At 41.6% G+C, this 12,716-nt stretch overlaps 1 protein-coding gene across 1 annotated transcript in view; it reads left to right on the forward strand.

Annotated features, from left to right (window-relative positions):
- The window catches only part of CFB (complement factor B), a 2,501,566-nt gene that overhangs the window by 1,506,665 nt on the left and 982,185 nt on the right, over positions 1 to 12,716 (forward strand). Inside the window, exon 13 of the mRNA XM_044082138.1 lies at positions 11,838 to 11,935. Coding sequence (XP_043938073.1) covers positions 11,838 to 11,935 — 98 coding nt within the window. The remainder of the gene's footprint in view (positions 1 to 11,837; positions 11,936 to 12,716) is intronic.

Here is a 12,716-nt window from a genome sequence, read left to right on the forward strand (position 1 = left end):
ACTAGGTGCCATAGTCGATACACCAGCAGATACACACATCCTACAAAAAGGCCTCACCGAAACGGACAACTGGTGCCGTAGTCACGGCCTTAAACTAAATTCCAAATAATGTATAGTTATCCCTTTTGGAAAAAACAAAGTACCCACAAATTATCACATAGACAGCAACCCACTGAGTACGGAAAAAGTAATCAGAGACCTAGGGACCCAAGTAGACAGCGACCTCTCATTTGACACCCACGTTGCCAAAGTGGTTAGACAAACATTCTACCTTGCACACCTCATCATGAAGGGTTTCACATCCAGATCCAAGGATGTCATTGTACCCCTATATTCCTCCCTCATCAGACCCATGATTGAGTACAATGCCCCATTTGGTATGTACCTCACCCGGCACTTGCAATAGCTGGAGAGACCACAAAAGTACCTCACCAAAAGGATCAAGGGTCTCCAACATATGTCTTATTCTGCCAGACTAAAGAAACTTCAGCTCTATGCAGTAGCATACCGCCTGCTCAGAGGTGATCTCTGCCTGACGTACAAGGCCATGTCCAATCAGGATCTGATGGACATGCTCCACCTCAAAAAAATCCAAATCCATCAGGACCACGAGAGCTAAAGACTTAAACCTCGGCACAAGTATGAATAGGACATGCTGGAGGGATAGATTCATAACCCAGAGGCTTCCCATGCTTTGGAACAGGATCCCAGTTCGTATTAGGCAGAGCCCCTCACTGACTCTCTTCAAGAGAAATCTTGATGAGTGGATGGGAGATCGTAAGTTTACCCCAGGGGTCACATCTGTGTCACTGCTAGACAGGGGCACAGTAAACTAATTCTATTATATAAGGGGACCTTCACTGTGTCACTACCAGACAGAGGCACAGTATTCTAGATTTTATCTGTACATTTTTGTACCATTTCATGGGGTGGCAAAAGCCACATCACTATGGCTAGGCTTACAAATGCCCCAGGGCAGATAGCCTAGTACTATACTATGAAACTATCAATTACCAGTATTCTTCCCCAATTACAGTAATAAATCAGAATACAGACTACATCAGTTAAATGTCCTTAGAATTCTCAGATTTTACCTGCACAGGACTAAAGATTTTAGGAAATCGATCAGTTGTTTGTTTCCTTCTCAGAGAAAAACAAAGGCTTGCCCGTTTCCAAGGTGACTTTGTCTAAATGGCTTTCAGACTGCATCTCATTTGCTTACAAAAATGTTGGGAAGCAACTACATGCTAAAGTAAAAGGCCATTCATCTAGAACAGTATCAGCTTCATATGCCTTCAAATCAAAACTCCCAATTGATACCATTTGTGCAGCAGCTACTTGGGCAAGACCTCATACCTTTGTCACTCATTACAAATTGAATTTGGCCTCCCGGGACAGGTCATCCTTTGGGTCCACTGTGCTGAAGAGTCTCTTTGCTTGAGCCACCCGGGATAAAGGTGCTGGGGATGCTGTCCCATCCAGTAAGAATTACTGCGAGATAGGACTACATAACATTAAGAATAACGTTCCATGTTTGTAGTCCATCTCGCCTACATTCTTGCATCCATCCTCCTTCCCCCTTCTTGTATCCTGGAGGAACTGGTGGGTTATCCATTATGCTGCCTGACCTTGTTATAGCTGTCTGTCCACATGGCATGGATAGTAAAACAAAGTCCTTTTGTTTTGTATATACATAGTTATTGATAGTATAATTACTATTATGTATTTAGTTACTTTCTTGCAAACAAGATCTAGGAAATTGCCATGGTACACCATGGGATAGGGGATAGCCTCGAGCCAGTAAAAGCTCTTGAGCTTTAGTATCGGCCGAGTCGGACCTCCAAACCCATCCAGCAAGAGTGTAGGCGAGATGGAGTACAAACATGGAACGTTATGGTAAGTACATAACTTCTTATTAAAACAGCAATACAATCACTTTAAATGCAGTGTAAGCTAGCACACTTGAGTGTGTAGCAATATTAAAGCAAATACAATTAAAATAAATGGAGTTAAATGAAAAAAATGACTTAAATCAAGTGCAGGAAGCAGTATAATCAGAAAAAATCAAAATGGAGGTGCTTAAAGTCTCTCTTTCTCCTTTATGTTGCTCTTGTTGTCTGCAGGATGCCAAAACTGGATCCGTGGAGCTTAAACAAGCACAAACCTGTGCAAACATGGGCTTTTAAAATAGAAAGTTGAAAGGGATAGAAAAACTGCTCAAACAGCCAATAAACTACAATTAAAGAGCCAGAAACCACTCCTCCTCTGGTAGATAGGCTACCTAGTGCTTACCACTCCCACTGATAAGCTGGAAGGCTTCCCTCTAACACAGAAAGGTCTGGGGAACTCAGAAACTTACAAAACAGTCCTGGATACAGCAAATCTGTATCTGGAGTACTCTAGTAACAGGAAAGGTGGGAAAGAGGCTTAGAATTTTTTTTTACAGAAAAAACAGTTAAAATAGTAATAAAATCACTTTAAATGCAGTACAAGCTAGCACACTTAAGTGTGTAGCAATATTAAACCAAATACAGTTAAAATAAATGCAGTTAAATGAAAAAAACAACTTAAATCAAGTGCAGGGAGCAGTATAATCAGAAAAAAATCAAAATGAAGGCAATTAAAGTCTCTCTTTCTCCTTTCTGTTGCTCTTGTAGCCTGCATGATGCCAAAGCTGGATCTGTGGAGCTTAAAGAAGTGCAAACCTGCGCAAACACAGGCTTTTAAAGTAGAAAATTGAAAGGGATAGAAAAACTGCCCATATGGCCAATAAACTACAATTACAGAGCTAGAAACCACTCCTCTTGTGGTAGGCTACCTAGTGCTTACCACTCCCACCAATAAGATGGAAGGCTTCCGTCTAACAGAAAGTTCTGGGGAACTCAAAAACTTACAAAACAATCCTGGATACAACAAATCTGTATCTGGACTACTCTAATAACAGGAAAGGCGGGAAACAAGCTTAAAACTTTTTTTTGCAGAAAAAACAGCTGAATAAGGTGCTTTTTTATAAAGTAAAAAGGGAGAGAGCAAGAGGAACAGAAGATAATTCAATATTAAGGGACTAAGGGGTTTGGTCTTCCCAAATGACCTCTGTTTTAGGTAGAATGAGCTAAAGAGATGGGACTGGGAGGAGTGTCCCAGATCAAATTTACAGAAGGGGCGGGCAACTGCAAAAGCCACCAACTTTAAAAACAGAACAGCAGGAGGGTGGGAGAAAAAAGGTTTCAGCCCATATCAGAATACAATGCCAGCAAATATATAAATAATTCAGTCAAGCAAAAATGAGAACTCTGAACAAAGTGTGGAAAAATGTTTCCAGATTGTTTGAGAAGCACTCGCAGTCAGAACAGAAGGAGATTCTAGCAATGATATATATATATACACATACATACATACATGCATACATACATACATGGGTCTACTTTTAAAGCTCAGAGTTTCAAAACTTCGAATTTCTTATGGTCAGGACCATAAGATCAAAGTTTTAACACTTCAAATGGTTATAATGGAGATCACCGTACAGTGCGAAACAGAAAATTTACCTTTTCCTCACTGTAGTACTATCTCAGAGTTGGTATATTTAATCAGCAGACTCGACCATAAGAAATTTGAAGTTTTGAAATTTTGAGCATTAGAAGTACACCTATACATACATACATATATATATATATATATATATATATATATATATATATATATATATATATATATACATACGTGTGTGTGTGTATGTATATATATATATATATATATATATATATATATATATATATATATATATATATAAGGCTTTATTACATCAAAATTATGAACCATCAAACTGCATATGGTTGAGACTACATGATTGAACTTCCATAATTTCAAAAAAAAAAAAAGCTCTGTTTTTCTGCATGAGGCATTCCACCCCCCAGTTATATACACCACCTCCAAGATCACAATACAGTGGGGAAAGGGTGAATTCCCGATCTCCACTGTACTGTGATCGCCATACAGCTGCTTCAACTTTTCACGAAGTTGATCATATGATCTTGATCATATGAAGTTAAACTTAATGAAAAGTTGATCTTCCAATTAAGGCCCATCTATAGATATATATTTGGTTTGATATATATATATATATATATATATATATATATATATATATATATATATATATTGTTCCCTATCAGTTTGCCGAAGTTTCAAAACTCCTAAGGCCATATGGCCAAGACCATATCTCTGAAGTTTTGAAACTCCGAAAACTTTGTATTGTGATCTCTGTATAGCACGGTACCTGGGATTTGCCATTTTCCTCACTGTAGTGTGATCTTGGAGTTGGTATCTTTAAGTAGCAGGGGGGCTTGCCCCCTGTAAAAACTACAGGTAAGTAGTTTTGTTTTATTTTCTTGTGTTTTATTTTTGTTTTGGAGTTTCAAAACTTCAGAGATATGGTCTTGGCCATATGGACTTTGGAGTTTTGAAATTTTGGCGATCAGATAGGGATCTATATATATATATATATATATATATATATATATATATATATATATATATATATATGTGTGTGTGTGTGTGTGGTGTAAGTATATATATATATTCTGGTTGTTTATATAGCTCCCTGTAAAATGGTCTCAGCGTTTAAGCAGCCAGAGTGACAGTATGGGATGACATGAAAGCTTTTGGAAGCTGGCCGGTTGCTGTATCTTTTATAGGATGCAACCCATAGTCTACTGTAGCTGTGTGGAATTTAGACATCTACAGTTATAGGTAAGTGCAGCATACGCAACTGTACTTTCTTCTAAAGGTTTGCCTTGCTATACTTTATCAGACTGTGCTACATGTAATTGATAGTTTGTGTTTATGGATCCAAAATGCTTTTTATAGATTTAGCTATATAGCTATATAGTATAACTTCAAAGTCTCTGTTTAGAAATGCAAAACACAGAAACACAGTGTGATTTAAAGCCAAAACAGAAATAATTTCTTTACATTTGTAGTTTAACAGAGGGTAACTTTTCAAGATTTATTAAATCAAGTTGTTCCATTCAATTAAGCACTGAAAAAAGCACTTTAAAATGTTAAGTTCCACTGTAAAAAAACATAGTATTTTTTTAAGCTGCTTTATTTCCATAACTTCCTATTGCAGTAAATACAGTCCACAAGTTTGGTACACTCAATCTTCTGGAAGTTGGCCCATATCTCGTAATATCCTCTTTTAGGGTTTTCAGGTTTATTATACATAAAGGGTCCATATGTATCAAGATAAAATATTTCTATATGATGATACTAATCTTTAAGAGAAAAGTCTTAAAACCTGTACTATTTGCTTGTAGGGAGACAGTTAATGATAGGCCTCATAATTAAAGCAAGGGTTTTGAGTTGAGGTTATTACCTGTGATTCTAACAGTGAAGCTACCAAGTGTAGAGCTACATCTGAACTCTTTAGGCACTAAAGAGTGTGTGTGTGTGTGTGTGTGTGTGTGTGTGTGTGTGTGTGTGTGTGTGTGTGTGTGTGTGTGTGTGTGTGTACTATTGTAAGGGTACTTAGCTATAGTTTTAAAATATTATTTTCATATGTCAATGCATGCATTGTTTTGTTTAAAGAATATCCACTGTATGACTTTCAGTGTGTCAGACTGATCTGAAACAGTTTCTTCAAATGAAATTAAAGTTGCTGCTTCCCTGTTCAGTGAAACTTTTTGTTTTTAAGAATCCTTATACTATTTATTTAAATGATGAATATGTGCATTACATTTTAAAAAGATTGTTTTTTTTTCCATTTTGAAAGTTTATGTAAGTGTTTCTGTGGTCTTGAATCTGTGATATGTCTTTTTCCTTTCTTTTTTGATAGCATTTAAACATGCTTACTTCTTGACATTTAAAACCACCTGGTTCTGTGGTGTAGAATCTATGATCTGGATTTATGCTCATTTTTGATGCCTTTTTTTTTAAATGTGTGCATCTACATATTCAGTTATCAACAGCAACTTGCTAATCTGAAAAAAGAAAACATTCAAGTCCCTTTGCCTGTACTTCAACCATGTATATTTATTTAGACAGTGACCAGGAGCTCCTTCATTATTCTGCCATAATATAAGTGGTGGATCCACCTTTCAACTGCCATACATTTGTTTAACAGTTTAGTTTTTTATGTTTCATTGTGCAAAGACTGGAAACTAATGATGTTGTGTAGTCCAATCTCACCTTCATTTTTACGTATAGGTTCGGAGCCGATCCTTGGCTCCGACTCTGCCGATTTATAAGCTCGAAGACTTCTGGTTGGCTCGTAGCTAAGCAGGTATCCCATAGTGCACCAGTACAAACCCCAGATCTCGTTTGCCACATCGACGAGTTTGGTTGTGCTTCTCTTGGCTCTGGCTAAGTGTTAACTTTTTTTCTTGCTTACATTGTTTAAAATCTTGTTCAAACTTATATTAGTGTAGTACAATTATTGTTGCATTAGTTTTTGTTAGTGTAGGTTACTAATTCTTAAGTAATTAGCTCCTTTGCACCTTTGGTGCAAGTGCTGGCCTTGGGCCTGTTAATGTGCTTTGTGGTATCCTGTGTACCAGTTTCATACTTATTGTTAGTGCGGATAGCTTGCTAATGCTAGAGTTTTTTCCAGTCTACAGTTTTGTAAAGCAGTTTGTTTTTTTTTGCGGTTATCCGCTGGTGTTGATTTTTACGGTGGTGGAGTTCATTGTTCGAAACTCCAGTTCCTCTGTTAATCTTTAGCAGATTCAGGGTTTTCTGTGTGAAAGGGTTTTCTGTGTGTGTGTGAATTTTCGCTGATCTGTTTAAGTTAGAAGACCTAGCTGTCCCTTTCTTTTCTGGACTAGGCCGTTTTAGTTAGAGGACTTAGTCCTCGTGGTGTTTCTTCCTCCTTCAGGGCTAGGCCCATTTAAGTTAGAGGATGTAGTCCTCCCTTTTACTTCTCTTCTCCTTTTGTCTGTGTGTATGTCTAAAGAGGTTAAGGAGCCACAAGCCTTTGAGCTTCAAGAAATGTATGAAGTGTTCCCAAAAGATATCTTTGACGGATGGTCATGGTCTCTGTGTCTGTTGCTTAGGGGCCATCCGTTTGCAAGAGACTTGCTTGTTTTGTCATGCCTTCTCCCCTATAGTGTTACAGGAGAGAAGGAACAAGCTAACTCGAAAGGGTCTTTTAAAGCCTTCCTTTGAGGAAGCCTTGTCTAGCTTTTCCTCTTCTTCCAAGTCCACTAAATCTGCTAAGTCTTTGAAAAGACCTTCTTCGGCACTGGCTGGTGTCTCAGATCTGCCCCCTAAAGTGGCAAAATTGGCCTCATTGGTTCCACTGCCTTCGGAGCCAACTGATAGCAACATTGTGGTGACAGGGTCGGATCCTAGTTTGTTGGAGCCAACCACTGGATTTATGGAACCTGCTATTCCTCCAAGATCAAGATCCCGTCTATGTCCTCCAGGTCTTCCAGGAACCTTTCGGATGAAGATGTGGAGAGGGTGGTCCTGAGACTGCTGAAGTCATCTGCTTTATCTAAATTGTTGTTGGCTCCGACCCAGTCAGTTCCAGAGCCTATGAAACCTGTTACACCCTCGATTGTTATTCCTCCTCTGAGCCAAGCTGGTTTGTCAGAGTCGGAGGGCTTGGTGTCATTGGTGGAACTTTCGGTTCCATCTCCACTTGCAGTTGCTTTGGAGCCAAGCTCTGCTCCGACACTTTCGGCATCTTCCGTTGTGTCCAGGGGCTGAAGCTCTCCAGTCAGCGCAGACAGGGAAGTTTGGACTCAGTCTTCTTCGATTCCGAGTCTCCCTCTCGGTACTTTGGCTAGGGTGAGTTTGGACCCTGCAACTATCTCGGAGCTGATAGCTCTGGTGCCGATGGCATCCTCGGTTTCTTCGGAGCGAGAGAGGTACTCAGAGCTGGAGAGGTCAGCATTCGAGATGATGAGAAGCATACTGTCCAAGTCACCAGTTGCCACCAAGGGTACCAGCACTCTCCCCCCTAGAGCACCCACTTTGGTCGAAGTCCCTACTCTCTCCAGAGACAGCAGAGACCCTCAGCCTCACGAGCCACCGGCTGGTGGCCCCCACTCTTCCTTGACCTCCCCAGAATGCCCTTCTGAGGAGCCCCCCAGGAAGAAGACATGCAAGAGGAAGCATGTTGACTCCCAGGATGAGTCTTTGACATCTGACCTCGAGGAGTCAGAAGGGTCCCCCAAGTCGTCCTCTGATGATGTCTCCTTTGTGGACATCCTGGAGATCCTTAAGCAGAGGTGCGGCTGGCCCACTGTTAACCCTTCTGATGAGGAGTCGGTGTACCTGAAGGCTTTCGGGTCTCAACCTTCTGCTACTTGGGTGTCTCCACCTTTTGACGAACTGATGGATTTAGTTAGTCGAAAATTGTGGGATACTCCCGATGACGTGGATCCAGCCCCTAGGAGACCCAAAAAGTTTCTTTCTGCCCCTCCAGATAAAAATTTTTTCTCCAAAGATGTCCCTGTAGATGCCATGGTGGTGGCGGCGGCCACTAAGAAGGAGCTTGCTGAGACTTCTTCTTCTGTCCATCCGCAGAATAAGGAGTCTCAACAGATGGACAGGTATGGGAAGTGTGTCTTTAGTTCAGCGGCTTTTACTCTTCGACCGTTTAACTATCTCACTCATTTCACGAGATTGCAGAGGGATCTCCTTAAGGAGTTGGGAGATTCTATACAGGGTACATGTACTGAGGGAGTCCATAACAAGATTTCTGCTCAGTTGTCCACCCTAAATTCTATAGTTAACTCCTCCATGCGACTTATTTTTTATGTGGCTGATGGAGCGAGTAGAGCAGCGGGTTCATGAGTTGCCTTAAGGCGTCACTCCTGGATGCGTTTGTGTAATTTTGCAGAACCGTTCAAGTCCACTTTCACCAACGCCCCTTTTGATGGTTCCTCATTGTTTGGATCTAAGGTGAAGGACACACTCATTCAGTGTGAACAAGAAGGAAAGACGCTATCTGCCATGGGAGTACGTTTTACTGTTCCCTCTAGACCATACCTTAAAGGTCAAAGGGGCGGTAAAATGTGGTTCAAGAAGTCCCAGTGGGTCGTTCCGGACATACAGGGTGAACCCTCCTTCAGAGGCAGAGGAGAAGGAGGAAATGGAAGATGTCACCTTAGAGGCAGGGGCGGTCCGCAATACCAACAAGGTCATGATTCCTTTTGGGGACGGCCTTATCAGCGTTGCTGATATGGGGCCCAATTGTGTTTCTCTGGGGCCGATCGGGGGTCGCATTTCTTTGTATCCTGAAGCCTGGCTAAGCATAACCCAAGACAAGTGGGTACAAAGAGTTGTTACCAGAGGCTATATCATGCCCTTTTCCCTTCCACCATTTGTTCCCAAGAAGATCCCAGATGTACCACCCAATCTCAGGGATCAGGCAACTGTGGAGATCAACAAGTTGCTCTTAAAAAGAGTCATCCAATCCATCCCAGCAGACCAGATAGGATTCGGAACTTATTCCAGGTTCTTTTTAGTCCCAAAATGAACAGGAGACTGGAGGCCAATATTGGACCTCAGCAGATTAAAGGAATCTGTGAGGAAGGACAAGTTTCGGATGGTAACACTGCAGTCGATACTCCCTTTGTTAGGGAAAGACTACTGGATGTGCTCAATAGATGTCCAGGATGCCTACTACCATATAAAAGTGGACAAGGCATCCAGGAGCCATTTATGCTTCCGGCTGGGAGCCAGTCACTATCAGTTTCGTGCTCTGCCCTTTGGTCTCACCACAGCCCCCAGGGTGTTCACCAAATGTATGGCAGTAGTGACAGCTCACCTGAGACATCAGGGATTCCAGGTATTTCCGTACTTGGACGACTGGCTCCTGACTGCCCCCATCAGGCATCTACTTCTCCAAAACAGGGACTCCACTATTCAACTTTATGCTCAATTAGGGATCTCCATAAATTGGGAAAAATCTGCATTACTGCCCTCTCAATCTGTGAATTTTATAGGCACAGAGGAAGACACAATGAACATGACAGCTTGTCTTCCCACTGAAAGGGCACAAAATTTAATCTTTCAAATTCAACATTTTCTCCCATTGCGGAAGTTCAAAGCAAAGTGGGTTCTTCAGCTCCTCGGGACTATGGTATCCACCGTCCTATTAGTACCATTAGCCAGGTTGCACATGAGAGTTCTCCAGTGGCTTCTGTTTTCCCAATGGTCCTTCCAATATCTTCCGCTGTATCACCCTATTCTGTTGACGGAATCATGCAATGAGGACCTCCTTTGGTGGATAGCACCCAACCAGTTGACGATGGGCACCCGCTTTTTTCCTGCCCAAACCGTTGCCACTGTGACCACGGATGCCTCCCAGATCTGGTGGGGGCGGCATTATCTCAGCAGGACTGTCCAAGGCACATGGCAAGAACACGAGGTTCATCTGCATATCAGTGTTATGGAGATGAGGGCGGTGCTCCTGGCGTTGCAAGCACTTCAAGACCTTCTTCCTCTAGGGACTATTGTGATACAAACAGACAACATGTCAGTAGTTTGGTATAGCAACAAACAGGGCGGTACCAGATCTTACCCACTCTGTCAAGAGGCCATACGAGTTTTGGAATGGGCGATTTCTTCCCAGCGCTATTTGGTAGCAATGCACATCCCAGGGACGACCAACGTGATAACCGACAAGCTCAGCTGGGCGATCCTACTGCCTCACAAGTGGTCTCTGAAACACGAAACAGCGGAACAGATTTTCCGCAAATGGGGACAGCCTTGCTGCTACCTTTTTGCAAGTCCAATCAATGCCAAATGCAGCAGCTATTTTTTCCTTATTCCCCCTCTCGGGAATATTGGTTTCATCAACTGGACGTTCATAGACAGCTACGTTTTTATTTGCATCGGACCAAGGTGCTTAGGAAATCAGATCAACTATTCATTTCTTTTTCTGAATCCAGATTGGGCTTACCAGTTTCTAAAGTGACACTATCTAATTGGATTTCCAGTTGCATAGCCTTTGTCTACAATTCGGAGGGCAGACCTTTACACTTCAAGATCAAGGCTCATTCTAACAGGTATCGGTCTACCTCTGCAGCCTTTCAAGCCAGGGTCCCACTTGATAATATATGTGCAGCAGCTATGTGGGCTACCTTCACACTTTTATTACACATTACAAATTAGATTTAGCTTCCAGGGCTAGAGCATCCTTTGGCTCCACGGTGCTCAGGAGTATTTTCCAGTGAGCCACCCAAGAATAAGGTGCTAGGGACGCTGTCTCATACGTAAAAATGAAGGTGAGATTGGACTACACAACATAAAGAAGTTATGTACTCACCATAACGTTCCATGTTGGTAGTCTGTCTCACCCTTTATGTTTACCAACCCGCCCTCCTGCCCCCATCATGGAAGACTCTGGAGGTATTAGTATTTTGGTTATCTTTGGTTGGAGACCCTTTAGTATTGGTTTGTCTGTTATGGTTATTTCTTCTAGTGAGCATCAAAGAAGATCTGGGGTTTGTACTGGTGCACTATGGGATACCTGCTTAGCCATGAGCCAACCAGAAGTCTTCGAGCTTATAAATCGGCCAAGTCGGAGCCGAGGATCGGCTCCGATTCCATACGTAAAAATGAAGGGTGAGATGGACTACCAACATGGAATGTTATGGTGAGTACATAACTTATTTTTTTCAACGTAACGAATACCTATTGGAAGCAGAACAGTAGTTTTGGTAATGGACAGATTTACTTCTTTTAACTGTATGAAAGAATGAAATTTTTTGGGCATTAATTATCTGAGAAAAAGTGACATCTACTACTAATCTTGCATTCTTAGGACAAAGACATAAAGTGATGAACAAATAAACCTTCATGTCTTTCTTTATATTTGTCCTTAGATGAAACTGATGCCTTAAAAATGTGTGGTCTGGCCAAGAATTCCGAGGATGTGAAAAGTGCTGAGTTTAACCCCTGGCAAGCTTCTATTGAAATAGTGGTAAGTCTTTTGTCAAATAACTAGCCATAATTCATTTAAACTGGGAAGTAGGTGTGACATGATCTCTACTGTATGTCTAGATGATGGTATGACTCATATCTCATTACTGTACTTAACAGAGCTTGCTGACTCAAGTTATGAACCTGTCTGCAACATTTGAATGATGGATTCTGGACAGGGTTGAAATGGCACTGTGTTAGATACATCTGCAATAAGACTGAGAAAATCACCTTGGCTTCTAGAAACCTCATTGAGTTCTTACTGGTGGGGACTTAGCCTTTCAGTTTCAGCTCTTTGACGTTGCACTCCCCAACCTTTGGTTTTCCAAAATAAATCACTGGTTATGTGGCTGTTCTTTGTGTTTCACTGTTGGAGTCATTACATTTGGGTAATCCTGCTGGCAGGTTGCCCTCAGCCGGCCTGAATTCCAAAGTCTTGGGTCCTGCGTCGGCTGCTGTCACCCCTTCCCTGAAGTCAGGTCATCAGAGGTATAAAATATGCAGCTGACGCCATTTTCTTTAGTCTTTCTTGCCACGTGGTGCCCGAAGCAGAAGCAGTTCATAAGTACCGGTCGGCCGACTCCTGAGATTTTCGTGTTCGAGTTTCAGATCTGAAGTCTTCAATAAAGCTAAGTACCCCGTTGGGGAAACTTTTTTCTTGCTCCAGACTGATGTCAGAAAAAGTTAATAATTGTATTTCTTGTGGGAAGCAAATACCTCATAAGGATTTTCATTCTCACTGTATTCCTTGCCTAGGCCCTGATCACAACGTTTCTGGTTGT

Source organism: Protopterus annectens, chromosome 9.part0 (genome assembly GCF_019279795.1).
Source record: "Protopterus annectens isolate FY-2018-M chromosome 9.part0, PAN1.0, whole genome shotgun sequence".
Classification (NCBI taxonomy): domain Eukaryota; kingdom Metazoa; phylum Chordata; order Ceratodontiformes; family Protopteridae; genus Protopterus; species Protopterus annectens.